The sequence below is a fragment of the Mustela nigripes genome, chromosome 7 (genome assembly GCF_022355385.1).
Source record: "Mustela nigripes isolate SB6536 chromosome 7, MUSNIG.SB6536, whole genome shotgun sequence".
Classification (NCBI taxonomy): domain Eukaryota; kingdom Metazoa; phylum Chordata; class Mammalia; order Carnivora; family Mustelidae; genus Mustela; species Mustela nigripes.
The window spans coordinates 31,643,207-31,670,953 of record NC_081563.1 but is presented as its reverse complement, the minus strand read 5'-3'; the positions used below and the strand labels follow the sequence as shown (position 1 = coordinate 31,670,953).

The 27,747-nt window shown below is 43.1% G+C and overlaps 2 protein-coding genes across 17 annotated transcripts in view; one reads left to right on the top strand and one right to left on the bottom strand.

Moving 5' to 3' along the window:
* Nucleotides 1-5,064, top strand: part of SOS1 (SOS Ras/Rac guanine nucleotide exchange factor 1) — a 146,430-nt gene extending 141,366 nt beyond the window's left edge. For both annotated transcript variants that reach the window (XM_059405493.1, XM_059405492.1), the window contains one exon: nucleotides 107-5,064. In XM_059405493.1, coding sequence (XP_059261476.1) covers nucleotides 107-598 — 492 coding nt within the window. In that variant the 3' untranslated portion in view covers nucleotides 599-5,064. The remainder of the gene's footprint in view (nucleotides 1-106) is intronic.
* The window catches only part of ARHGEF33 (Rho guanine nucleotide exchange factor 33), a 121,670-nt gene that overhangs the window by 32,947 nt on the left and 60,976 nt on the right, over nucleotides 1-27,747 (bottom strand). For 2 of the 15 annotated variants that reach the window (XM_059405498.1, XM_059405508.1), the window contains 3 exons: nucleotides 24,619-25,432; nucleotides 20,137-20,276; nucleotides 13,530-14,947 (listed from right to left, as the gene is read on the bottom strand). In XM_059405498.1, coding sequence (XP_059261481.1) covers nucleotides 14,896-14,947; nucleotides 20,137-20,276; nucleotides 24,619-25,432 — 1,006 coding nt within the window. In that variant the 3' untranslated portion in view covers nucleotides 13,530-14,895. The other 13 variants (XR_009405289.1, XM_059405497.1, XM_059405500.1 and 10 more) reach the window with 12 other exon arrangements.

Sequence of the window (27,747 nt, the reverse complement as noted above, 5' to 3'; positions counted from 1 at the left end):
CAATAAATAGTGTGTTTGAAAACCCCAAATTAATTCGTAATATATTCATGCTACTACACTAATTATTAATCAGTTTGTGTTTTATTCTTTTTCTCATTTGTGTTAGATTATGTCTAAGCATTTGGACAGCCCCCCAGCAATTCCTCCTAGGCAGCCCACATCAAAAGCCTATTCGCCACGATACTCCATATCAGACCGGACCTCTATATCAGACCCTCCTGAGAGCCCTCCCTTATTACCACCACGAGAACCTGTGAGGACACCTGATGTTTTCTCCAGCTCACCACTACATCTCCAGCCTCCCCCTTTGGGCAAAAAAAGCGATCATGGCAATGCCTTCTTCCCAAATAGCCCTTCCCCTTTTACACCACCTCCTCCTCAAACACCCTCTCCTCATGGCACAAGAAGGCACTTGCCGTCGCCACCACTGACACAAGAAGTGGACCTTCCTTCCATCACCGGGCCGCCTGTTCCTCCACGACAAAGCACTTCTCAGCATATCCCTAAACTCCCTCCAAAAACTTATAAAAGGGAGCACACGCACCCATCCATGCACAGAGATGGACCCCCACTGTTGGAGAATGCCCATTCCTCCTGAGCTTCTCTGTTCCAGGACGGACGTTTTCCCAGCCCCAGATCCATTGCTGGCGATGGACGCACCGAACGTGCCAGCGCGGACGGGTCGAAACGACAGCTCCCAACACTAACGACTCTCCTTTGAGATGCAGCATAAGATGGTGGATTTTACCCGAGACATAATTATACAATGAAAATGGTATTCGTGTAGAATCTGGAAAGACTGATCTGGAGAGATTGGACAACTGATTGATTGCACCTGAAAATCAAGTAAAGGGACTTTTTCTAGCCAATGGGCAGGAGTCCTCTTTTTGTGAAGTGATCTTTATCATTAAGGGATGGAAAACACAGTCTAGTGTCCTGCAGGCCCACACAATGACAGTTTTTGTAATTCAAAATATGCACTTTTTAAAAAGAAATCTTAAACAGGGATCTTCACATCTCCTTTGTTTTTCTTTGCTTTTACTCATCCTACTTTAGAATATTTTCTTAAAAATCATTCAGAGGACTGTGAGGAGGGACTGTGGTGCCTGAGCTCGTTGGAGTCAAGGCCCAGCACTGTGCTGCAGTCCTGTTTACAGATTATTACAGTGAAGTGAATGGGTACCGAGGCTTCACCAAAGAGGTACTTTTTTTCTTTTTTTTTTTCTTTTGTTTTTTTTCTTTCTTTCCTTTTTTTTTTTTTTTTTTAGGAGTAATTATACTAATTTTAAGAGCATTTCCCCACCCACCCTCCCTACACAAACAAAACGTGATGGTGTTGCCTTCAAATGAGAAGTTTTGTTTCATTAAGGTGACAGAAGAACTTTTTAAAAAATGTAACTGTCAAGTATTCGATTTACACTTAGGAGACTGTTAATCTATGCTAGATTGTTATTTTCCCCACTTCTCCCACAAAAGTTTACTGGTAATCCATGTCATGGCTCATTGCTGTCCCTCTAACCATACTCTGGAAATGCAGTCACCCAGTGTGAAAAGGAGCACTTGCTGGGCACCACTAACATCGTTCGTGTTTTACTGATAGTGAGTAATCAGCATATCTAGAATTACCTTGCATTGCCGAAATCATGTGTATATAGTGAATGTTATATAATAAACCTGGCAGGTCTGTTTTAATTTAATTGAATAAAGATAAAAATACTTTGTTTGGCTGGCATATATTAAATTATTATATGGAGAAAACGGTTGATTCTTATTTCTTTCAGTTGAAACACACACAGACACACACACAAAGCATAAAAGCACGTATTGTGGTACGCCTTGATTTCTAGTTCTGGATGTATGTATTCACCTTAAAGAATGATCTAAAGTTACAGTTTGGTATGTAGGGAAAAAATTGGGTTAGAATAGGATGGTTATCTTTTAAGCAGAACTTTGTAAGTTTTTAAATGTCCTAGGCAACATGTATACAGTTTATTAGTTTATATTAAACATTCTACCTTGCTTGAGGTCTTTGCTCTATCAAAACTATTCATAAGAGAACATCTGCCTACATCATTAGTATCATAATACGGATTGTTCATGAAGCCTGTGTACTGATCTTCTGAGTCTAACCAATACTGTGAGTGAAATGCATGCAACTTGTTGAAGAGAAAAAGCTGTACGAATCTCCACGGCAGTGTCTGTGAGTGTGCAGTCCTCCATGCTGAGAGTCATCAGTTCATCAGTATGTGCATGTGTCCTCGGAATAATGAAGCAACATCTCAGCAGTTCTGTTAGCTATGCCATCAGAGACGTTTTTAAGAAGTGCTACATTATGGTGGAAACCTCATACTTTAATAATTTCCTGTGATATTTATTAGAGCATTAAATGTAATGTACATCACAGTAGTACAGCATATAGCCCTTTAAGACCGGAATGTTGATTGCATCATCATTAAGCAATCCATCCTATCATATCCTTTCTTATTTATTTGTTAGAGTTGAATCTTTTTCGTTTAATATCTGTACCACTCCTATTAAGGTAGTCATCGTTCTCCTGGTAAAATGTCTCCTTTTAAAAGTTTCCCCCCAAGTTAATTTCAAATCCACTCTTGGGCACAAAGTGTCCATAAGACCATTCATTCAACAAGTGTTCATCTAAGCCTACTTACTAGTGCTGCTACAGTTAATCATAATACACATTCCAGAATCCCCCATGACTTTATATTAGATCACCCTCATTTTCCATAGGATTTCCCTTTATGTGTCTTATGGATCACTTCTCTTTTTAATTACTCCCCATCCCACTCCAAATGGGAACCTGACAAGTCACATTAGAGCCTATTCAATCTCTCTCTGGCCAGTGTGTTAGCCTAAAATAATGCTTTTCAACCCCGCTGACCTTTTAAAGAAGAAAATGTCAGATTTGGAGTTCTAATCCTACTTCTCCCAAAGGAAACCATTCTCCGACCCTAGTGGTTCTAGGAGACCACTTCACTGTGCATCAGCATTGTGGATAGAGGATATTTTTAATTCTGAAGTTGACATTTGGGTAAAAATATTTTCTGCAGTGGTAACTGACTAGAAAAACCCCAACTGGACGCCCTTAAACAGAGGTGAGAAAACTGTATCCTTGCCTTCTTCATACGTGAAACATTAACTAGCTGACAAATTAATTCTTTGTAATAACTAAAATATACTTATTCAGGGACAAGAAGTGGCTGAGAAGAGAAGTGCATCACCACAAAATTCTGCTTTTGAATCCAGGACATTACAAGACAGTCAATGCAGCATGACTATTTCTAAACCACATTCCAAAAATGGGACATTTCTTTTAGAAATGGAAATGTCCTTAGAAGGTTCATTATCTTTGAATCACAAAATAAAAATATTTCAAGGTTGAATTAGGTGGGCTGATAAACAGTAACAATAGAAAGGGAGGCTTTTCACATCTAGGAACTTTTTAAAACAGGAACAGATAAGTACATGTTTCTAAGTTTATTGAAATACAGATAATTGACTGTTCCCAGCCAGCCCTCCAATGTATTTTAAGAGTACAGACTTATCAGGAAATACACAAACATCGAAAGTTTCCTTAATTAAAGGCTGGGTATCAGATTATGTGTTTAGTGGGTTGCTATGCTCTATCAGCTCAAGAATGTTTTAATGGTTGTGAATTTAGGAAAGAGCACACCACACTAATACTACAATCAACACAACAGTCTAGTGAACAAGTACTATTTCACTTGGAGGCTGTATTATGTTTCTAAATTCTTCCTTAATGGGTTTTTCCACAAATTGAAAGTTACTCAAACCAAAATTTTAGTTGGTATCTATGACCATGACCATGATCAAGTTTAGCTTACTTTAGTCATGTATTTCATCCTTTAAATGATAGCTTAAATTTGGTTCTAAATGGCTCAGCAAAACAAATCATAAAAACGGAGGGAAAGGCTCCCAGTTAGTGTAGTATATATAGTGAGGAAAACCTTTTATTTCCTCCTGATTTAGAAAGAAAGGAATTTAACCATTTATTTCTTGGTATTCTGCTGCTATCTGTAGGTTCACTTACTCTTTTAACCTATATCGTATGACTGTTGTCCTGTTGCACGTTAATCTTTACCAGTAAAAGAAACATCACAAGGTTAATATCGGTTTGGCTTGAAAGAACTGTGCAGTAGAATTATTTGTAAGGGAAAGTGATGACTTATTTATTCAGTATTTTTCTCTTGAAACATCTCCTTACTAACTTAAAATCATTTCATAATCCCTCATATGTGAGCCAATGAAATATTCTGAGCTCTAGTTAAGAAGCATGAAGTCTATAGGATAAATCTAAACAAAAGCATTTGTAACTTGTTTTGTAAATTTCATGCCTTATTTTCCATTTTTGACACCGTAAAGTGCATTTTCTGTCAACTGTGAGCAAATTTCCCTTTGCCTTTAATGAAAATAGTGCATTAAGTAGCCAATTGCTGCAATTATAAAGCAAGTTCGCTAAAGGTGGATCCCACTGGACTACCACTCAAAGAAATCGATGCATAGGATGGAAGTCACATGTGGTGTGGCTTTAGGGAGACTGCACCTGTGCCAGACGCATGCCACTTTCAGTAGCTGCCAAATGTGCCTTTAATTAAGAACATCTCTAATTTTTTTCTTCAGATCAAGTCAGCATTTGGGGGCGGGATCAGGGCAGGGGACCTTGGGGTGCAAATATCTGGTGAAACTCACCAGAGAAGAAGCCTTTGTCAAAGTGACATGTATAACTTCAGTTGAAATGTGTTTGTGTGTATATATATATGTGTGTGTATTTGCCTTTGTTTAGTAGCACGGTATTTGCTGAAATAATCATCCAAAAAATTGCTCTGTCAGTCTTATTCTGATGTAAAAACAAAGTGCAGTCTACACATCTAATATGGCCTTTGTACCTAACCATGTTCGTAGGTAATCTTTGTACTCTGTGTGCAGCAGTATTTGGTTTGCATTTAAAGTGAAAATAATGGCTGTTATTTTTCTGGCATTACTAAGACAAACCGAAAAATAATAAAGAAAAATGCCTTATGTAGTCCACAAGTGTATTATTTTTGTATTTGAGAAAGCACTCCTCTCAGTGTCCGTCACCATTCTCCTTGAGCTTGTGCTTCCCACACAGAAATAGTTCACTCTCTGTAGTGGCCTTCTTAGAGAAAGTTCAGTATTTCCTTCTGTCTGAAGCCCTAGGACTAATGAGTGGGAGGCCCTTGGGATGAAAATTGATACTTTAGTGACTTTGGGTGTCACCTGGATGAAGTTTCAAAGGGCCAAGGAGAGCATGTATTCTATAAAAGTTAAGATACCACAATTCCTTGACAGGCGAGTTTTATCGAGACCTGTTGGAATGTGGCAGCCTGAGGTTTAACAATCCTTCCCAGGCTTAGCATTAAAAGATGTAGTTTTGGGGCACCTGGGTGGCTCAGTGGGTTAAGCCGCTGCCTTCGGCTCAGGTCATGATCTCAGGGACCTGGGATCGAGTCCCGCATTGGGCTCTCTGCTCAGCAGTGAACCTGCTTCCCTCTCTCTCTCTCTGCCTGCCTCTCTGTCTACTGTGATCTCTCTGTGAAATAAATAAATAAAATCTTTAAAAAAAAAAAAAGATGTAGTTTATGGTTATATGCTGCGAACAAATTTTTTAATGTGAGGTCATTCATGATGAACTACAGAATGTAAAAATTGATGAAAAACGTAGCAATCCAATACCCTCATTTAAAAAATTGGAGTGAGGCCTGGCCAGCATTCTGTACCATTCTGTGCCTGAGACAACAGACTCAACTTCAGTTCCTGGTGTACAGAGGGCTGCTCTCAGGACTAGCTAAAATTGATCTGGGGTTCACCCCTTGCCCCAACTCTAAAAACACAAAATCATTAATTTGTACAAATTCTATGTGTAAGCTACTGAAATCCAATTATGTATTATTGAGTACATTCTAGGTAATCAATTTAAGAGCTATAGGTAAGTAACATTAATACTGGTATTAGTCAACTTGGTTCTGAATTTGCTCTTGAAATGTCACTTCTGAATTTTAAGTGGGTGGTTTGCTTTTTTATTTATTTTAATCACATTAGCTCATCACACATTCAGAGCACTTAAATCTCTAGGGTATACCCCACAACAGGGGGGTTCTCTTTGCAGACAGATGCACATGGCTTCCAGAGAATTCCAAAACAGCTTATGCACATTCTATTGTTTTAAGACTCTTGATGCTCATTAGAGGCAAGAAAAGAATACAGTCCTTTTTTAGAAGCTACTCTCTCTACTTTCATGACTCATGAAGAAAAGAAAGAATCGCTGTGGGAGAGCACAATAAGCAGATGCCTTGGAATCACGTATCTGTGTTCACATTCTGGTTCCATTATTCATTATTCACTATTCCATTATTCACATCTATTCACTAGATGTGTGACTTTGGAGAAGTTACTTATATAATCTGAGTCTCTATTCCTCCTCAATATGTGAGGCTAATAATCCACTGGGGGACTCCAACGAAGTTTAAAGGTAATATGTGTGAAGCCCAATGCCTTTCATAGAATAGGTACTTACTAAAGGTAACTAAAGTTATGAGGGATATGTTTTCAAAGTTTGACTGTTTTTGGATATCTTTGAAGAGGCTGATATTTTATCCTAAAGTCCCCATAACTTCTTGATTCTTTACCATCCAACTTCCTTTTATGTTCACTCTCACTTAACTTGGTTTTGACTGACTGTATTATATGCATTTCATAGGGCCCATCTGACTAGTCAACAAATATTTGCTGTTCCAGGTACACTTCTGATGTTAGGAACATAGCAATGAATTAAAAAAAAATCTGTTTAATCTGATAAGATTAGTCATCTAATGAGGAGATGTAGACAATGAGAAACAGCATATACGTTAGAATGTCGTAACTGCTACGAGCAAAGAAAAGGACGAGGTGATTGGGAATGTAAGGGATGGGGTGGTGGTATATAAAGGTGATGATCAGAGTCAGCTCAGAGAAGGTGGCGTATGAGTAAGGACTTGAAGGAGGTGAAGGAAGGAGACATGCAAGTGTCTGAGGAAGGGATATGCTGAGACGCAGTGAAAGAACAGTTCAGGAGCCTAGAGGCAGGAGGAATAGTGAGACTCTGTGTGCCTAGAAAGGAAAGAATGTGGGCAGGATAGGAGAGGCCATCAATGGTTTAATGGGATCCAGATCACTTGTAATGACTTTGGCTTCCATTAAAATAGAGTCCATAGAGCATTTGAGTAGAGCTTTGCTCTGGCTGCCATGTTGAGAATAATTAGGGGTTCAGAGTGGGAGTGGGGCGCTTAGTCCGACAGAAGGCAGCTTGGTCAAGATAATAGTAGTGCAGGTGGTGAGAAGTGCTCAGAGACATCCAATTTGCTGAGATACTGAACGTGGGGCTTAAGTAACAGAACTGTCGGGGTGCCTGGGTGGCTCAGTGAGTTAAGTGTCTGACTTTGGCTCAGGTCATTATCTCATGGTCCTTGGAGCAAGCCCCAAGATGGGCTCTGTGCTCAGCGGGGAGTCTGCTTGTCCCTCTGCCCCTCCCTACCCCTTGTGCTCTCTCTCTCTCTCTCAAATAAATAAATAAATAAATATCTTAAAAAAAAAAAAGAATTAAAAGAAAAGAAACAGAATTGTCAAGGAGGACTTCAAGGGTTTTGGCAACTAGAAGAACAAAGTTACCATAAACTGAGTTGGGAAGGTAGAGCTGAAGCAGGCTAGGACACATTCAGCTCAATAAATATGTCAGACATCTGAGGGGTGCCAGGAGGCAATGGGAGTTAGGAGTCTGAAATCAGGGTCGAGTGGGCTGAGGATATAAAATTGGGAGTCACTTTCATAAAGATCATATTTGAAAGCTAGCAGACCGGATTAGATCGCCAAAGAAGCCAAGTACAGAAGGGAAAAAGAAGAGCTCTAAGTCACGGAGAGCCCCAGGTCCCTCTGACAAGAGAGGGAGAAGGAGGGAGAACCAGCAAACAGACCAATGAAGACAGAAGCCAACCGCAGTCTGTGCTCTTGGAGCCTAGTAAATTATGTCAGAAGGAAGAGGGGATAAGCATGTCAAATAGGTTTGATAGGGAGAGTGGACCATTCATTGAGCAAGGGGAAAGTCCGTGATGACCTGGACACAACCAGCTCAGTGAGTGGTGCGGGCCCAGCGAGTCTAATGAAGCATGGGAGCAGAGAACTGGAGCAGTTCCCTCTCACGCTTCCCGGGAAAGGTAAGCAGGGACATAAGGCACAGGCAGAACAGTCAAGGTATCTTTTGCTTAAAAAAATGGTAGAAAGAAGTGCATGCTTGAATGCTAAAGGGTTTGCCCCAGTTGGAAAAGTGTGATAATGAGGAGAGGGGATGTGACCTAGTGCTGAATGGAAACAATCCACTTAGAAACCCAGATGGTGTCCTGCAACAGGCCTTTACAGTAGATCCCACTGCCTTCAGATGAAGGGCTTTAAATACATGAGGAAGAAAGAAAACACATTCAGTATTCCTGCTAAGAAGTATGAGCGTTTAATGCTACTATCTCTGAAGGGAATGAGGCAAGAAGGGAGGAAAAAAAATCTATAGAAAAGAAACAAGTTCAGATGACTTACCAAGATCACACATGCATAAGCTCTCTGAAAACAAGTTTTGGAAAACAAGCTATTTGGGTAGAAAAATCTTGACTATTTTGCATGTCTGACAACCCCCAAAAACAACATTTTCAGCACTGCCTAGATCATATCGTATGTTCTTATACAGCTGTTTAAAACTTTGGTCTAGGGGCATTTGAGTGGCTCAGTCAGTTGAGGTTCTGCCTTCAGCTCAGGTTGCGATCCCAGAGTCCTGAGATCGGGTCCTACAACGGGCTCCCTTCTCAGTGGGGAGCCTGCTTCTCCCACTCCCTCTGACATTACTCCCCCCACTTGTGCTCACTCTCTCTCTCAAATAAATAAAAATCTTTTTTAAAAATAAAATTTCTATTTTTTTCCCTTAAAATATATAGGTCCTCATCAATTTTCTCAACCTCTCTTCTGTCACATTTTCCTTTTTCCTCACGCCCTCCCCACCATGTGAGACTCACTGGCCCATGTTCCGTAAGTGCCAGGATGCTCAGGTGCTGAGAGGACTACACTCACATCTTTAAGCTGAATCAACTTTCGGGCAATGAGAATCTCAAGTGTTGCAAAAGCATTACTGGTTTTAGGCTCAGGGAGAAAATCAGTCATGGTGATGTTTCAAGAGAAAGTTTAGTCTGAAAACTAGATTTAATTTTATTGTACAACTTAACATAAGACATTCATTTTATTGTTTTCCTAAGTACATGCGATTATCTGGAATATACAATCAATTCTACCAATCTATTATAAAGGACACTAATCCTGTATATATGTATATTTTAACCAAAATCTTACTGTATGCGATAGTAAAGGACACAGACAATAAATGTATGAATTCAGAAAGATTCATTTGGGTTTTGATGAACCATCAACCTTCTATATCTCAAGGTAAGTGTAATCAGTTCTTTATTCTGTCCTAAATTTCCATCTATGGCTAGACTCTGAGTACTGAAGTTTACATACTAGATCGTTCAACTTATCGGTCTAAGAGGTAACAGCTCTCAGCTCTCAGTGGGCTGAACCATCACCTGCGAGCATTTAAAATGCAGATGCCTGGGCCCCACTCACAAATGCTCCAGTAAAGTGGGACTGAGCTAGGACCCAGGAATCTGAATTTTTACAAGGGCCCTCATGGAGAAAGAAACGTATCCGTAAAGACTTGAAGAAGTAAGTGAATGAGGTATGAGATCGTGAGATGCTATAGAAAGCTTTAAAGGGTTTTCCCTGGGCAAGCACAAAACACCATTCTACTTTCAAGCGCCCGATAGGTTTAAACTATTTGTCCCATGACGAAGCCCCCCCCCCCACTGCAGAGAACCCTGCGGCGTGGGTCCACAGATCCCTGGTTCTCCAAGACTCTAGTTAGGGGTTCAGAAAAGCAGGGCGATCCTTGCTTGGGCTTGTATACAGACCACACCAGGCTTCGGAAGGGACGAGCTGCCCTGCAGCTCCCAGCCTGTGCAGAAACATCCCCCTCATCTCTTGGGGGGGGTGGGGGGAGAGGAACCCAGGCACTCCCAGGAGACCACTGTGGCCTCCCATGTAAACTGCACTTCTCCGGGAGACTAGAGCTCACAGATGCAGGAATTGCAAGGCTCTTTCTCACCCTGACTTCCTGACTTCATCTCTCATGCAACGTTATATGAAGTGTCATTAAGAAACGTCATTAAAGATCCTATCTCTGCTGTCAATTTATACTGCTACATAGAAAGATGATGAAATGAGCCAGCACAACACAGAAAAAAGTAGGAAACTTTTTTTTTTTTTTTTTTTTTTGGTGGAGTGATGTTTTATAACTCTAGATGCTGTGAAAGTGGCAGTGGTGCCTTTTGCCTTTAAGCAAAACTGCTTTGGAAGACAACTGTATTTTATTTCCTTTGGTATTTTTCTTTTTAAAAAAAATTAAAAGGCAGGAAGGTAAAGCGACAACCTCAATGAGGAATGACTCTCTGTCAGATGATGAGCAGAAATTATTCTCCGTAGCCTACTGTGTACTATTCAAGAGGTGGAAAGGAATTTAAAAAGATACGTCATAGTTTGTTGTAGTTCCTGCCCTTGAAGGGACTTACATTCTTCTCGGGAAGACAAGACAAAGCGCATCAAAAGATAGACAAGTTACAGCACCAGAGATCACAGGAAGATGAGGGACTTACGCTGGACCTCGAAGACTGGCAGAGAGGAAGGCGGCTGGGGACAGGAGTGAGGCAGGGCCGCGCGGCCTGTCAGCCAGCGGTAAGAGCCCAGCTCCGCGGAGGCACGCCGCCCAGCAGGCCTGCGAAGTGTGGGGTGGCAGCCAGATAGAGGACTGGTGGCCGCGCTGCAGACACGGACAGCCTTGGAGGTCAAGTCAAGGAGTTCAGAATTTGACAAATAAGAACAGTCAAAGAGTTTCACACAATGCAGTATTTGGGAATATTAATGTGTTAGAGATGTGTAGGACTGATGGGCACAGACAGTACTTGGGGGCAGTTAGGAAATTACCAGAAAAACCCAAATTCCAGGTGATGGAGACCCAGAGAAGAGCAGCACTAATTATTACTAGTGTTACAGGCTAGTTTCATAAACTGTAACGAAACTGAGTTGTGCTACAGATGTAACGTCAAGACTTTTTCAAAGGATGTTATCAAAATGAAAATTTGAGGTGTTTGACAGTTTTGAAACCTTCCCAGTAGTCGATCATTTTAATGGCCAACATTATGAAGGGGAGAGAAATGTTATTGTTTTTACATTTTACTTAAAAGACTGTGACTTGTACTTCACTTTCCAGGCACAGTCACTTTTGCGCTGTGCTTCCAGGTACTCCCCTAAAACCGTCCTCAGTCTACACATGGGAGAAATCTGGCTTCCAAGGGGTTCATGAATTTCAGGAAAATGAAAAGCTTGGCTTACACCTAAATACTGGAAACTCCCCAGACTTGGCAGTGATCTTTTAAGTGTTCCAGATCACCTATTGTTCAAAGCGGATAATGGCTGAGTTCCTAACTAATCATCAGACAAGCAGAAGAAAACCTGTTTAACACTCAAAAGTAGAACTTGCCCGATTCTATGAAATAACACGTTCCTAGAGGAACAGCCCCTCAAGAAGTTGGTCTGAGTACCAAGATTCTGAATGAACAGTCACCAAATGCCTCTAATTTATTACAGATGATTGTCTGGGAAGAGAGACAAATTGTTTAAACCTCATTTTTTCCTGTTATTCTTAGTTCGGGGCATGTCAAGGATGTGGACCACATTGGCCATCTCTGTGTGGAAACGAGCACATTCTAACACCCCATACCCAGGCCACCCTCACTGCAATGATTCCTCCGTCTGAACTATAAGAACTCTGGTGTTTTTTACAGCTTACTTCTAGAAAACAGAATAAGGTATTGCCAGCCCTAAGTTTTCATTCTGACCTGGTGTTTTGGAGCAACCCCTGTTTGTGAGCCACTAAAGCACTGATGTTGTTGCCCCTTCTTTCCAGACTGAAGAAAATCCTTTTAAAAAGAGGATGTAGCTGAATAAGTGCTTTTCCCCCCAATCCATCCGTTCATGAGTGAATGGGACACTCAGGATCACTAAGGGATCTTTGAGTCCTGAACAGTAACACACGGACTCTGCACTGTTCTCATCGGCAGCACAACCCACACGAGGGAAAATGTTTCTTTGGCCTCCCGGTTTCAAGAGAAATCTTTGTTCCCTGTACTGATTTTCATAACCACAGAACAAGAGAAATACTACTCTCAGGGTTCTCTTCCTGTTCAGAGAGCAATGTGTCTATAAGCTTTGAATCTTCTATATTATGGCTTAAGTGCAAATCCTCCACAACTCAGACTGGCAACAGGTAAAACACAACTCTGTTAATTGATCCTTTGCCTCAAGGGATGTTAGGTATTGGCTTGGGTTTTTGGAAGACATATGGCAAGACAGAACTGGCCCCTGGCATCGTGTGTATTAGCCTGAGAATCCTGGGATGAATTCCTAAGGTAAGTGCCTGGGAAGCAAAAAACTCACATCCACGTTACATGCTCAGTATCATACTGGGGGAATGACTTCAAGTTGGAAGTTTTTGTTCTTACAAACATTTATTTTCTTCCAAATTTACTGTGTTTCTGTAAAGCTGTGAAAAGTCTTCATTTCCCTTTTCCCAAGTGCTGAGGTTCAAAAAGCCAGCTCTCACCCATAGACTAATCTTCAGCTCTTCAGGGTCTTGTATGTTGATTTGGTTTCCTATGTAAGTATTTATACTAGTTTTCCTCAGGGATTTATACATCAATATATATAAGTATATATATTCCTACACAGATATATACAGGCTTTTTATCCTCATCTTACCACTTGACAATACAACTTTAAATATGTTTTACACAGCTGTTCCTTGGTCAAGGTCATTTGCAAGAGCAAGTCGGTTTCTGAAGAAATCTTGTTTGGTGGGTGAAGGATCCATTGAGGGATTCTCATTAGTTTTTTCCCTGTATTCTGATCCACTGGACCTAAAATCTCAGCACACAGATAAAGTACAGGTTGATTTGGTTTTAATTGTTTTCAGATATTTTATCCAAATTGCTTTGCATTTGTAAAACAGTTGCCTCATAGATCTGGAATAATTTTTACTTCCCTTCCATTTCATGACTCAGGACATGTGTAACTAAAGTTTGCAACAAACGTAAAGAGAATATCTTTCTAATGCTTTATGGAGACAGTTGTGACAACTGTGTATGTCAGTGTAAGATACTGTGTATAACGTAAAGGGGGAATAAAAGCTCAGAAAATGGAAGAAATCCTATTTTTGATTCAACCAAGTAACTACTCCACCAATTACCGAGGCCCTTAAATTCAAATGGATGGGATTCATTGTTCTCAGCCAAGGTTATCTATCAAGGGCCATTATTGAATTTGGGCGTTACATTACAAACTCTTGCTTTTGCTTGTTTTCATTTTGAAATGAAAGATTTATTGAAGCCAACCACACATATATGCCACATTTGGTAGGATGCAGAAATTAGTACAGTAGTCAGATTGAGGAGATTCTATCATCTCAACCACCATGAAGGAGACCAAGCCCAATCAATAGTCAACGACTCAGATCAGTCCAATTGAGTCCCCAGTCGAGGGTGCATTCTTCCTTTATCTTGGTTAAGCCAGTTGGGTAATCCATTCCAGCTCTGCACCTTCTCCAGATTGTTCATGTCAGAAGTCCCTGGAGGGAGGAGGCTTTCTGGAAATAACCTCTGATAAGCTACACTGGGGCCCTTTGACTAACTTAAATTCTGAGCTAGAATGGGTCGAACTAGCCCACTAAGAACCAGTATCAAAAGACCTCATGTAGGATGTATGCAAGTGATGTTATTGAAGTTCTTTGTCCAAAGCTCCTAGACAACTGAACAAGTTCTCCATATGCTGAGGCAGAATCGAGCATGCTTCCACTCTCCACAAAAGAAGGGTAAGTTCTTTCACTGTCTTTGGTATGCTACGAATCCTCCTCACTGCTGCTGTTAGATAAGTTAACTGTGACTCTATCATTTATTGCATTCATTGGGCAGAATTCACACATCCCTTTACATTATCCAAGGAAAGAAGCTGGATCCACACAAAGACTAAAATATTGATGTCTGGAAACCTAATGACTGACTGGATGTTTTCACTATTCACCCTGATACTTGGTATCACAGATGAAGCCAGAGCTGCCCACCATGTTTTCTACTTCCGGCCAGGAAGCAGCACTTTTCCACTACACTCCAGTGCACAGAGGAAAAAATATTCTTTCTCTCAACACCAGTCCATCTGCGTACTCATCAGATAAGATTCTATCTTATCTGGTGGGGTGAAAGTCCTTTGCCTTTTCAGAAGCCCCCTTGGAACTCTCCCTTGAAACAGCCTCCACATGCCCCACCCTAAAACTCCTTGTCTTCTCTCAATTCAGATTTCCCACCTACCTACAGTTCAAATCCTCCCTGAGTAGTACAGTTGTGCCCAAAATGTCAGGAAGATATATTTTTTACAGTTTTATTCTTTCCCCACATCTTCTGCTATCCAGAAGGCTAGGAATACCTATAAGTTTGGGGGGTGGGAAATAGGAAGCAAGATTTGAATCTGGCTGGTGTTTCTTCTGAATGGTTCCCCCCATGTGGCAGTTTCTCATCAGAAAATCATCAGTCAAAACTTAAAATCTTTACTTCACATTTCCCCCTCTTAGCTAAAACTGATCTCTTCAAAACCCAATATGTCATACTTTGATGGTTCCAACATGCAACTGTTTAGTGTTTACCTGGAAATGGGAAAGCTTTGATGTCACCACCAGCCCCAAGGACCACAGAAATCTTCACCAGTTGCGTTCCCATTTCTGAAACAAATGCCAAAATCGCCCTGTCTGGTTTTCAAAGTCCACAAACTCAGCTTAGTATTTTCTTTTTTTAACTGCTCTTCTCACAAACCACTTTCTCTGTGTCTCCAAGTATTTGAATTTCTCTGCATCTCTTGATATTAACTATTAATTAACTAATGACTACGTTGCTAATCCTCTTCAAAATCCAGCATTCTACTGTAGCCATGACTATATGCTCCGTTTTAACCTCTTCAAGACAATTTTAACTGCCCTCTTTGCAATGCCTACAGAGTATGTGGCCACTTGGACTCTTCCCAATGTGTGGTCGTTAGGCTTTGAAGTAATGTATAAATTACCAGGAAATAGCCTGCAGAATCTAGGAAAAGGGGCCAGTGAATTTGCTTTTATTGCCTTCATCTATAAAACAGAAACGGCTTTTGAGCTCCTGGGGCCATTTTGGTTGACTGCAGGGCAGATCTGAGCAGACACTAGAGGGATGGGCAGGCAAATGCTTGCTGGATAGGGGTACAGTGGCTGCCAGTACATTCTAACACAGAGCAATCCAAGTGCTTGATGGAAAGAGAATAATCATCGCTACGTTTCCTTCCGCTCAGTCCACAGAGACAAAGAAAATAACAAGCTGGGTAGGTCATACACATATAGATCTGCTACAAATAAGCCGTGTAAGTTTATTTGGAGCTGGGGAAGGGAGGAGGGGTAGAATCCAGTGCCGTGGAACCCTATGACCTAAGAAGGGGTGGTTTTCTGATTGGAAACACTGTCTGCTGTGCAAGCTTTAGGAGACCTGTGCAAGGAAAAGTAAGGGAGCAGGGGACACCCATCCTGTCGCCCAAATCAGTTGGTCCTGGTAACCAATAGGGTGACAAATGAGCATTCGTATACTGTATGTTTGTTGAGTGCTTCCTATGTTCTAGCTACTGAACCTTCAGCTAGATTACCCTTACATTTAAACTGTAAGCTTCTAATGGGCTACAACTATGTCTCTTACTTCTTTTGTGCTAGACAGAGCCTAGTACACTAAAGATATTTAACTTAGTGATGGATTTCAAATGACCTATTAAGACACATTTGTAATGAGGTTTAAGTCATCTAAAATGTTATGCCTTCAATCATCTCCTTTAATTTGGAAGTGATGTAGGGAAACGAGATGGGAGATGAGAGAGGAGCCCAGAGTGGGTAAGCAATGGGAGAAGGACTTGAGATAGGCTGGGAGGAGGTGAAGAAGGGGGGGTACATTATCAAGTAGTTCTTTGGTAGTCCCGCTTTCTATTACATGGTCTGTTCCGCAGCCGAGGCTGGGCATTTGCGGAAACAGCTGAAAAGATACCAAAGAAGAGGACCCGCTGATGTTCAGTTACATGGAGCCCTGCAGACATATTCCGTGTGTGTGTGTGTGTGTGTGTGTGTGTGTGTGATTTTGGTGTGATTCCTGCAGGGAGAGTGATGATGTAGGAAGGAGACAGTCTGAGGTATATACGGTATAAAGTGTTAAAGAGGAAAAGAATGGGTGAGGAAGCAGAATTAATCATTTGGAAGCCATATGCTTTTTCTTCTACTCCCCCAAATTTGAGGATAGGAAGAGCCTCTCTGCTCTGTACCCTTAAACTGTCTTCCATAACCCTCTTCCTCCATACCACACCCTCAACCAAGAATACTTACTAAACTAAGTGCAAGATTTATACATAAAGATAACGTAGCATTTGCCTCACGCTTCAGAGTAGTCTAGATGTAAGTCCTGAAGCCTCCATATACAGCCTTCCAGAATGGGACAGTGTGCCTTACTCCCTGCTCCAAGGCAGAGAGAGGATTCAGTCCAGCATCAGCCTATCACATTAGGTCTGTTCCTGGCTTCTGAGGAAATTCATTTCAAATTTTTAAAGTCACTTAACATTTCCAAGCTTTAGATAGGTAGTCTTTATTCTGATCAATTCTGGGCAGCTTTCAGGGACATGTGACCTGGTATCTACCCAGGACAAATGTGCCTGAGACAGAAATAATCAGAGCATCATCCTTTTCCCCAAATATCTTAGGCATTTTTCAGAATTTTTTTTTTTTTTTTTATGATGTCAACTTGACTCTCCCTTTTGAATCCTTGTGGGTCTGAGTATTCGGCCCTCCCAGCCTCAGAGGGAAGAGAACCCTTTCTCAGGTTTTCTGTTGCATCTGGCTCCATGCCTAGCTTCATCCCGAAGCAGCACTCTGGGTGTGTGGGGCCACCAGCCAAACAAGCCCCTATGGATACAAAAAGGGTGTCAGTGTAGACAGGAATGAGCCTCCAGAGGGCTGTGGGGGAGGCAGGCAGCGAGCCCCAAATGTGACACTGGTGGCTCTTCTGGCACTAGTCCATTTCGGACCTCTGAGGCCAGGCTGTGGCATGGTTCTGGTACCCAGGTTGAACCACTTCTTCAAGTCACAGGGCTTGCTGCCAGCCTGACCTCCCAACACATGGGAGGAGAATGAGCTAAATGTCTCTTTCCAGTTCCTCCCTGTATCAGTCCACATACCTGACTTCAGAGTGCAAGTTCCTACACAACAGCTGGGACTATGACATTCACGATTCCTATACAAGTGTCTCACAGAACACATGCACGTAAGAAAGAATGCTTAACTCTGGAGAAGGATGGTGCGTTCTCATCTGAGTTAAGAGCCGCTGACCTTTCTGTGTCGCTCTGGGACCTCCTTGCCCTTCCTCTCTATCTTAGCATAATGGAGCAAATTTCCCATGGTTCTTACTCAAGAACACTCAGGAGAAACTCCTCAAGCTGCTTCTTTATCCTGTGCAGAGTCCCAAAGCGCCCCTCGCAGCTTCCTGACCCAAAGGGATGAGCAAGTACCAGCTGGGGGTGCTCAGGACCCTACCCCAGATGTTCAAAGCCAGGAAAGCCTGCCAGAGGGAGCGGCCACCTGTGTGGTCCCCCCTCAACTTCCATTCATAGACCACTTTGGACGCTAAACACAAAGGCAGAAGCAGTTTGGTGGCAGCATTGTGACTGATGCAGGGGAGACTGATCTATGAGAAAGGGTAAGAGGACTAAGGAGATCCACTGAACCCTCTAAGAAGGATCCCCAAAAGGTGCAAGAAGACTGAAAGCAATTAACCAACATGAATTTGGAGAGTCCACAGCTAGTCCTCAGCATTGTGCCGAGGCTGGGGGCCAGGGGGTGGTGGGAGGGCTAGAGAAAGATAAAATCAGGTCTTCCACATGGTGAGTCTTTAAAATTATAGGTCCCAACGCCATATTAATTTCTTGTTCCCGGTGTTAAAAAGATGTGATTACTCAGATTGATCTAAAACAAAGCCAAAGTACAGATAAAGCAAATCTCAGCACTAGAAAGGACTCAGGTGCTCATCTTGGGCAATTCCCCACTCCGTGCAGGAGTCCCTTCCATTAGCATCCCTGACCAGGGTCACCCAGCTTCTACTCAGGAGAACCCAGTCCCTCATGAGGCAGCCAGCTCCACTTCCAGGACCTGCATTTTTAGAAAGTTCACCCTCTTACCCACTGTTCCTACTTCTGCCCCCCAGGTACAGAGAGGACAAGTCTACCTCCTCTGCCTCACGTAACTGGCAGAGCGTTTTCTTATATCACTCTGAAAACTGGGAATTTGTAAAGGAACCAGTGGTGAATCCATGGCTCACTGTTTTACGACAGACAGACTCACTCACTATACAGGACAGTAAGCAAAAAGTTGGCTATTTGTTTGGGAACACGGTGGTCTAAAAAAAGAGATAGGTTTAAGCAGCGCCTCTCTTAGGAGTCCTTAGAAGGATTCAGGAGCCTAAATCCTAAGATTGGGCTGGAGGGTTGTCTGCTTCCAGGTCTCTCCATCCTGGCCAAACACGACGGAGGTAGGCCCTAGGCCAAGAAAAATCTAATCTATGAACGTAAAGAGAGGAATCCAAGTCTTAACTCCTCACTCCCTACATAAAGGGGGTCTAGCAATAATCATGTGGACCTTGGCAAAACCGAAAGGGGACTTTGTGGAGCAGTACTGCGTCTAACTGCAACACTGTTGCTTTCTTCCTTGTCCTCATTCTTCCAGCAACAGCAGGCAGGGCCCACACCCACAGAGGCACTTGTCTCGCTACATCCCTCCCCATGGGAGAAAAAGCAGATACACCATCCAAAAAAAGTCCTCACTCCAGGCCTGCCCCCTTTCATCAAAACCATTGTCTAAATCAGCCAGTAACTTCTACCCTCAAGGAAAAAGTGATGTTCCTCAACTTCCTCACTTACCAGCAACTCTCCAAAGGCAGCTACAGTGTCTTTAACTTTTCCATCCACTAACTGTTTAAAACTGACTGCAAGAACCTTCTCTAACAAGAGAAACTAAGTAGCAGGGAAAACCTCTCCAAGGAAGGGGGAGGTGGCATGAGGACCAGTGGAGATAAGGGACAGTAAGTAGTCTCCCAGGCAGGGAATGCCTAGACTGGAGAATCCTTCTCAGGTCAGATGCTAAAGGCTTAAATCTCTCTTCTTTACATTTCATGCTGGGGTCTGGCCACCATCTCCCAGTCTATAAGACAGTGCTGGTAAGTGCTGGCCTAAATGCCTGGGGAGTGATTTCCTACAGCAAGGACTCGGAGTCTTTGAAGGACCACCGAAGGCAATGTCTTGTTTTGGCCTCCTACGGAGTATGGAAACCCCACTAACATAATTTTCTTTAACTCAGGCCCAAGTCAAATCCATTCCATCATTTATGCTAAGGAAGACACTAGCAAAAGTCCCAATAACCATGTACTAGCGTCCAGGATAACTATAGACTCCTACAGGCAGAAATGCTGAGACGCCTTGGAAAACTTTCCACAGGTGGGTAGATTTGGAAGGAACACCCATTACACCCAACTCCCACAGTGGAACCCGGACCTCCCCATCTAAATGGATTTGATTGTCACCAGCTCATTACCCTGGGGACCTCCTCTGCTTCATCCTGTCAGACACATGACTTTGGGAACAAGGAAGTGGAGCTAAAAGAGGCAGAGGACTGGGCTGAGTCTGCTTTTACTCTAGAAAAATACAATAAGAAACATCTTCCCCTGACAGGAATTGTGGCTACTGGCTGCAGGCACTGGGCTTGAAGCTGTGTGTGAAACCAGGCTACTTAAAACTTATTATGGTTAAAACCTCCAGACTTAGCCCAAAGGGAAATGAGTTACAATGCTGTCTTGTCTAAGGGCTACTCACTTCTTTTTAAAGAGCTTGCGGAAGGAGCTGCGAAAGCCCCCTTTCTGGTCTTGCCTGGGGTTTTGATCGCTGAAAGATGTTTGTTCGCTTTCTCTTTCTTCCTTCGGACAGAATCTGGTGGTGTCTTCTAAATGCATCTCCTGAAAATACAAAAGAGGGGTGGTTATTTACTCTTTCCAAAGCTCACGTTATCCTGACTGGGACCATTTTTTTTTTAACTTTGTCACTTTCCCCTCTCACCCCAAAGAATAATGGGGAGCACCCTATTCCCACTAAAGCAAACCTAGGCTAATTAAGAAATCAGTGAAAAGAGGACAATTCTGCTGAGTGCAGAAGTATTTTGTATGTATCAAGACAAACAGTCTTAGAGTAGGATTACGGTATAACAATAATTAAAGATCAGGACATAAGGGAAGTTAGTATCTAAAGGCTACAGAGAGTAACTTCTTATTCTGGCACCAATCCTGTCTTGCTGGGTAACGAGCAGCGGTCCCCTCACGTCTCTGGGAATGTTTCTCTTTCTACAAAATAAGGTAGTTCCTTCATCACAATGCTAGTTCTAAACTCAAGCTCCTAACTCTCCATTTTAGACATAAACGAGGGAAGGAGGTTTTGCGGGGTCAGATCTGTTTAGAAGTAGGTGTCAACCATGTCTACATGGGCACATATGTGCATGTGTGTATGTGTGCCTGCCGCACACTTTTAATCTGTAAATACACATTTAGTATAGTTTTTGGCATTCTTAATTCATGATAGGTACAGTGTGAAGTAAAAATTAATAAAAAAAAATAAGGCTCTATCTTCTGTGAACTTTCTAGTTTAAGTGTGAGATGTGCTAAATAAAACAGATATGCACTTATATTTCTGTTCCAGATGAATGAAGTATTTACTGTGGAGTGACTGAGACCTAAAAGCCACCTAATAAAGTTGCTGCATTTTGAACCTAAGAGAACCCAAGGAGTCACAAAAAAAACCACTATGAAACAAGCATGAGTTGAATGGGTGACTGCTTGCTGACCATGAAGTGAGGCGTGGGGATGATTTTTTTTTCCCCCCAGGAAACATGGGTTTGACTCTGAGAACTTAACTTGCAGTTATAGTAGCAGATCTAGAGGTTCCCTGAGACGCTACTAAGATTCATTACTATGCTGTGGAGAGCAACGTCTTGACTTAGCTTAGTGTGCTGTTTCTCAAACTGTGGTCCTGGGGCGACAGGATGAACCAGAGCTTTTATTTAAAATGTATATTGCCTGAGCCCCAACCCAGACTTGCAGAGTCAGAAACTCTGGAGTTAGGTCTAGGTAATCCTTACACACACTGAGATTTTAAAAACCAGTGGTTTAAGGTATGCTCCTGCCCACCTGCTCTTAGCGTTCATGAGTCCCCCTGGACTCCTGCTAAGACGCAGACTCTGATTCAGTAGGTCTGGGATTGAGCCTACATTCTGCAACTATAATAAGCTCCCAGGTAATGGACGCATTTACTACCAGCCTAAGGACCACATTTTGACAGCTGGGCTTTTAGGGACTGCTTAGGAACTAAATATATTAAGTTTAAGGAAAATCTCTCTGTGCAATCATGATCTTGATAATATCTTGCATTTGTATAGCATTCCACACTTTACAAAGCCTATCCACATACTTGATCTTATTTGGCCTGATGCCCCACAACAACACTGTGAGTTATGCAAGGTATGTATTGTCTTAATTCTACAGATGAGAAAACTGGAGGCACAGAGATGCCAAGCGAGTTACCCAAAAGCACACAGCTATTTGGCAGCAGAGCCAGGACAGGTGTCAGATCTCCTGACACCCAGGTAGGTGTTCCTTATACTAAAGCATGCAGCCTTCTTTCCTGACTCTTAGAGACAGGATTTGGCTAGCTCATCAGGGCACGGGTAGAAGATACACAGAGTGTATTTAAGGAGATGGAATAGTAGGAGCTTTACACATCTCAACAGCAAAGAGCTGACACCTTTAAGGATAGGGCTTTCGAAGGATTCATCTTTTGTAACGAAAACCCCATCTCACTTCCACCTCAACCACACACTCACATACAAACATGCACACATATACACATATATACATGTACAGAGAACTGCCCGCGTACACACATGCATGTATGTGCACATACATACACACATGCACATATATATCCACACACAGTCTCTGCCCACCTGGACTGTGCATTCTATCTCTCTCTAGGATACCTTCTGAATCTTTAGAAAGAAAAATTTTGTCCAAAAACAGAAATAATAAGCAAGGTGACCTTTGTGTGAAAAATTCACATGCTTGAAAAATTTACTGATAACTGAAAGAGAAAAGGCCTCTTTTAGCTGACCTCTATTTGCCATCTCCTTATTGTCACTTTCTGAACCAACTTGACTCATGTATGACACTGCTAGGGGATGAAACCTGCTGTCCAGGATGTCTGATTAACAGTACCTAATATACTGTTTATTGTTATCTGCTATGTCTGATAAAGAGTCACAAATATTTGACTCATCGTTTGCTTCTCAGATATATTACTCGTTATTTCTCATTAATGTCTTTTTTTTCCTGTCAATTGTTGAACTCCCATTTTTTCACATATTCGCTGAGGGAGAGAGACTTTCATGAACATGTGACATAAAAGCATTTGGGCAGCTTAGACTACACTAGTTAGAAGTCTTTATATGTAAATCTCTGCCTATCTCAAGTCAGTTGGAATTGCCATTATTATTTCCTGCCTACCTCCCTTGCTAATGAACTTTTAAACTTTGATACAGGCCTAAGATTGATTTGCCTAAGAAATTTTGCCTCATAGAATTTTGTAAAGTTCAGAGTTGAAAACCAATGCCAGAAAAAAAAAAAAAAAAGATCTCAGAACTCTGGGGAATCTCAGCAACTTTAGCTGAGCGTACGAAAGTCCCTCTGCAGGAACCAGACTTTGATTCTGGAGTCCAGATGGGCTACGAGCTTCAAGGCTCTTCATGACCCAGCCCCTTCTTTTTCCTCTGGCCTATGGTCCACCAGTCCCACCTGGCACAGTATTCAAGAGGAAAAGACCCTGCTGTTTCTAAAAAAGACTCATGAGCCTTTTTCCTATGTCCCTACCTCACTCTTCATCTAGGCAGCTTTTAAAATTAAATTCAGACATCCAATTTATCCAGAAGGCCCTGTCTGTCCACCATTGCCCCAGCAGGGTTTAAATGCACTTCCCACGTGTTCCCACCGTTTATTTTTAAGTCTGTGTGTCTGTGTTTCCTTTCTGAGATAAGCCAGTGGTCCTGAAGGGCAGAGACTCAGGTGCCATTCATTTCTGAACCCTCAAGTCCTTAGCCCCATGTCTGCTGAAAAACGATTGAATGAAAGGAGTCAGTGATCCTCAATCCGTCCCACCTCACTTGGAAATGGGAATAGATGGATTATAGGACTCTTATTCCTGGAAAAACCTCCTTTAGTTTAGGCAAAAGGTCTTCCAGCTTGATACAAATTAGGCACGGACTGTATCATTTTCAAGATGAACAAGTACAGAGCGGCCCTGTAAACCCTAACCACTACTCTTAAACGGGTTGAACAGGAAGGATGGTGACAGAGGTCAAAGCTGTCCTGTCACTCTCTGCTTAATTAGAAATAGCGTTGTTCCAATCATACGCAGAGAAATTAAGTGTTTGCTCAGGAACTACTAGCCCTTTCGTGAATGTGTACTTAACAACCCTTTAAACGTCCCAAGGCTTGCAGAGAGCAAGGCTGGACGTCAAAATACTAAATACTGATATGGACGCCTAAAAAGATATTTGCGAATCAGCGCCTCCTCGACTCTATCGTGTTGTCCCCCGTCCCAGTGGAATCTGCAAAGCAACGCGGCACTCTTTTCCAGTCACACGTGCTGCAGACTTTGCAGGGAGTCCGCAGTGAGCCGGAGCAACGTGCCTCCTCCCTAGCTACAGGCAAGGCTAGTGCGGGTCGGGGGGTGGGGCAGACCGGCACACCGGGTTCTGTGTTTTGAACACCTCCACGAGAAGGGGCGCCTCGCAGGCAGGGGAAACAAGGCTGGGACTAGTGTGCGGGACTTTGAATGCCAAGTGCGACTGTGAGGGGCCGCACCGCTTAGCGGCAAAGCAGAGAACACCCCTAACTGTACGGGGGAGGTGTGGGGCAGGGCGGCTAACGGTGTCGACAGGTCTAAGAGTCCGTCTTCTCTGCGGCCTCTTTGCCTTCCTACAGACACAGGACACAGAGAAATTAAGTGTTTGCTCAGGAGCTACTAGCCCTTTCGTGAAGGACACGCCCTCGTGCCCTGGCCCTGCAGGACGGGAGCTACCGCTCGCCACCGAGGGCACCTGACTTACAAGCCTCCGACCCGGGCTCTCCCCCGGCGGCCTCCGCTCCCCCTCTGGTCAGCCCGCTTCCCCTCCACGCTAGGGTAGCCTAGGTTGCTCCCTGGAGATCTAGGCCCGGGGCTGCCGGCGCTGTGGGTTTGGGTTCGGTTTTACTTTACCCTCCTTACTTCCAAATAGGTCTGCTTTTCGCTTTGGGACCTCTGTTGGGGGAAGAAGGTCCTGGGCGCGCCGCGGGCGGCGGCGGCGGCTGCGGCGGCGGCGGGGCCGTGCGGCTGCGAGGCGCGCTCGGCCTTGAGCGGCGCGCGGCCGCCGCTGCTGCTGCGCGTGCTGTAGAGGCGCGGGGCCACGCCCTCGGGGGGCGGCGCGCGCGGGAACTCCTTGAGCGAGCGGCTCAGCGGCTTGGCCTTGCCGTGCGCCTGCGCCGCCGCCTCCAGCTTGTAGGCGCTGCTGCTGCCCGCCGGAGACGTGGCGCTCTTGGGCAGCGGCTGCAGCGGGTGCTCCGGCCGCTCGGCCTCCATGGCGAAGCTGACGGGCCGCAGGAAGCAGATGTCCAGGCTGGACTCGGAAGAGGCGGGCGAGCAGTTCTCGAAGAGGGCCGGGGCCTGGAACGGCTCCTCGTCGTAGGGCGCGGGCAGCGCGAAGATCTCGCCGCCGTACTCGAACTCCTCATAGCCCGTGGGCACGAAGCCGCGGGCGTCGGGCAGGAGCTCGGCCGGGGCGCGCAGGGACCGCTCCACGTTGCCCAGCGGCTCGGCGGGCGAGGGCTCGAAGTCCATCTCGGGGATGGCCTGCAGGGGCCCGGCGAGCGCCTTCACGTCCTGCTCGGCCGCGCAGAACTGCGCCGGCGCCAGGAGGCTCTCGGGCCTCTCGTGCTTTCTGCCCTCCATCTCCCACTCACTGGGCTTCCCAGGCTGCATGCTCTCCATCAGGCTTTGCTGTTGTTGGCTCTTCTTCACTGGGGGCATCAAATGTCTTTAAAGGGGAAACAATACAAAAGAGGTGTGCTTACGGTGGATTCGTGCAGGCCTCTCCCCGAAGCTCGAGGCCCGGAGCAACACGCATCTGCTAGCTACTGCTTAGGCACAAAATTGCCGGTTCCTCTCCTCTCTGCCCTCCCAGGCGCCTGCGTGCGTCACCTACCAAGCTCCATAAGCTTCTCCAGCTAAGGAGTCCCCCTGGCCCCCCACGTGGGAGGGTGAAAACAACATCTGTAAAGCAAATGACCGAAGTATCTATCTGAGCAAGGAGGCTGTGCACCGAGATCGCGGGTCAGCCAAGGATGGTCACCGCTCTCCACGTGGAAGCTCTGACCTGCCCACCACCGGGCCAGAATGGAAGGTACCTCCTTTTACTCTCCTCCCCCTTTTTTGCTCCTAGCAATAGGATGCAAAATAATGGAACTTTTGTTCCACTCATGGATCTTCACGCTTAAGAACAATTAAATTTCTAAATGAAACAAATGTGGTACGATCTGAAAAACTGTTGAATCTGGATGATGGTATATGGGGTTCACTGTACACTTTACTTTTGTATGTACTTGAAGTTTTCATAATAAAAACCTGAAAAAATTTGTGGCTATAGAGCATGCTGTATTAAAGTCATCTCAAACTTTCACCCACAAAAACAACCACCCAAATGAAAAGGCTCTCACTCTAAACATGCCCAATTTCATGTTTAATCATGAGTAATGAATAGGATATGAGCGTAGCAAAAACATCAGATTGGATGGGATTTGCCAGCTATGATGGATGATAATTGCCAAGCAGATGTGAGTGCATGACTACCCACTGACCCAACCTTTTATTTATTTATAGTTTATTCATTCTACCACAAAAATGCAGATGTATTAAAAAGAAAGAAAACATGCAAATACTGAGTATCTTTTTTGGTGATCTTAAGATGAAAATAAGATCTCACACTCAAAGGTAAAATGAAATATTGACCTGACTTGAATCGTCTTTTCACTTGGAAAATTGTTAAATTTTTACTGGCCATTTTCCAACAGAGTACGATGGCAGCCATCTTTTTGGTCTGGGTATACTCTCTAGGGATTTTTTTTTTTTTTTTTTTTTTTTTGGCTCTATTTGTTGTACTTCAAAGAAGAAAGCTTTATTGTTGTGGTAAAAGCTGAAGTGACCCACAAAGTAAACCCCCACTTCCTGCCTACCTGTCTCCCACTCTCCACCCAGGAAAAGTTTTGTTTTGTTTCCTGAATGGAGTTCCCTATAGGATTTGTAGGGTTATTTCTATATGAAGAAAATCTTCCTGGGCTCTATTTATAGAAAGGTTAATGTCTCATAGGTTTCAGAATAATTATAGAATCTCTCTCTCTTTTTGTGCCTCTACCTTTCCATGATATATGCTCTCAATTTTAAGTGATGAGGGCAGAAAAAGAAAACAGTTTATTTTGCATTACTGGTCATATATTCCTTCCAATGATTAAAATTGGCATTTCAAAAATTGTAGTGACTAAGAATTGAAATAATCTCAGTTGCCTACCCCTCACTTCATTGTAATTTTAGGAAAGAAAAGTAGCTAAAAATTCTAATTTTTTCCTTAGGATAATAAAACCCAAAGCAGAAATTATGGTCTAATGAATTACTTTTATGAGAATTTTCTATTTGACAGAGTGCTAGATTTGAAATTTTGAGTTTTAGTTTCCATTATCTTTCCAGAAATCCTGGTTTCAAAAGTAGCTAATTTGACTTTATCCTTCAGAGGTAAAGAATTCCAAATATATATAAATGGCCTAATTCTTAATGTAAACATCATCAAGAAGTTTCATGAATAAGAATCCAGTTAGTGTGCTAAAGGGTTGTGTGCAGAGACTTTAAAAAGCTATCAAATACATCCACAGCACAAAACAGCTTTAAGAGAAACTGTCATATCTGGAAGAAATGGATGCATTTCTAGAGACATATAAACTACCACAGCCGAGCCAGGAAGAAATAGAAAACCTGACCAGACCTATAACCAGTAAGGAGATTGAAACAGTCATCAAAAATCTCCAAACAAACAAAAGCCTAGGGCCAGATGGCTTCCCGGGGGAATTCTACCAAACATTTAAAGAAGAACTAATTCCTATTCTCCTGAAACTGTTCCAAAAAACAGAAAGGGAAGGAAAACTTCCAAACTCATTTTATGAGGCCAGCATCACCTTGATCCCAAAACCAGACAAGGACCCCATCAAAAAGGAGAACTACAGACCAATATCCTTGATGAACACAGATGCAGAAATTCTCACCAAAATACTAGCCAATAGAATTCAACAGTACATTAAAAGGATT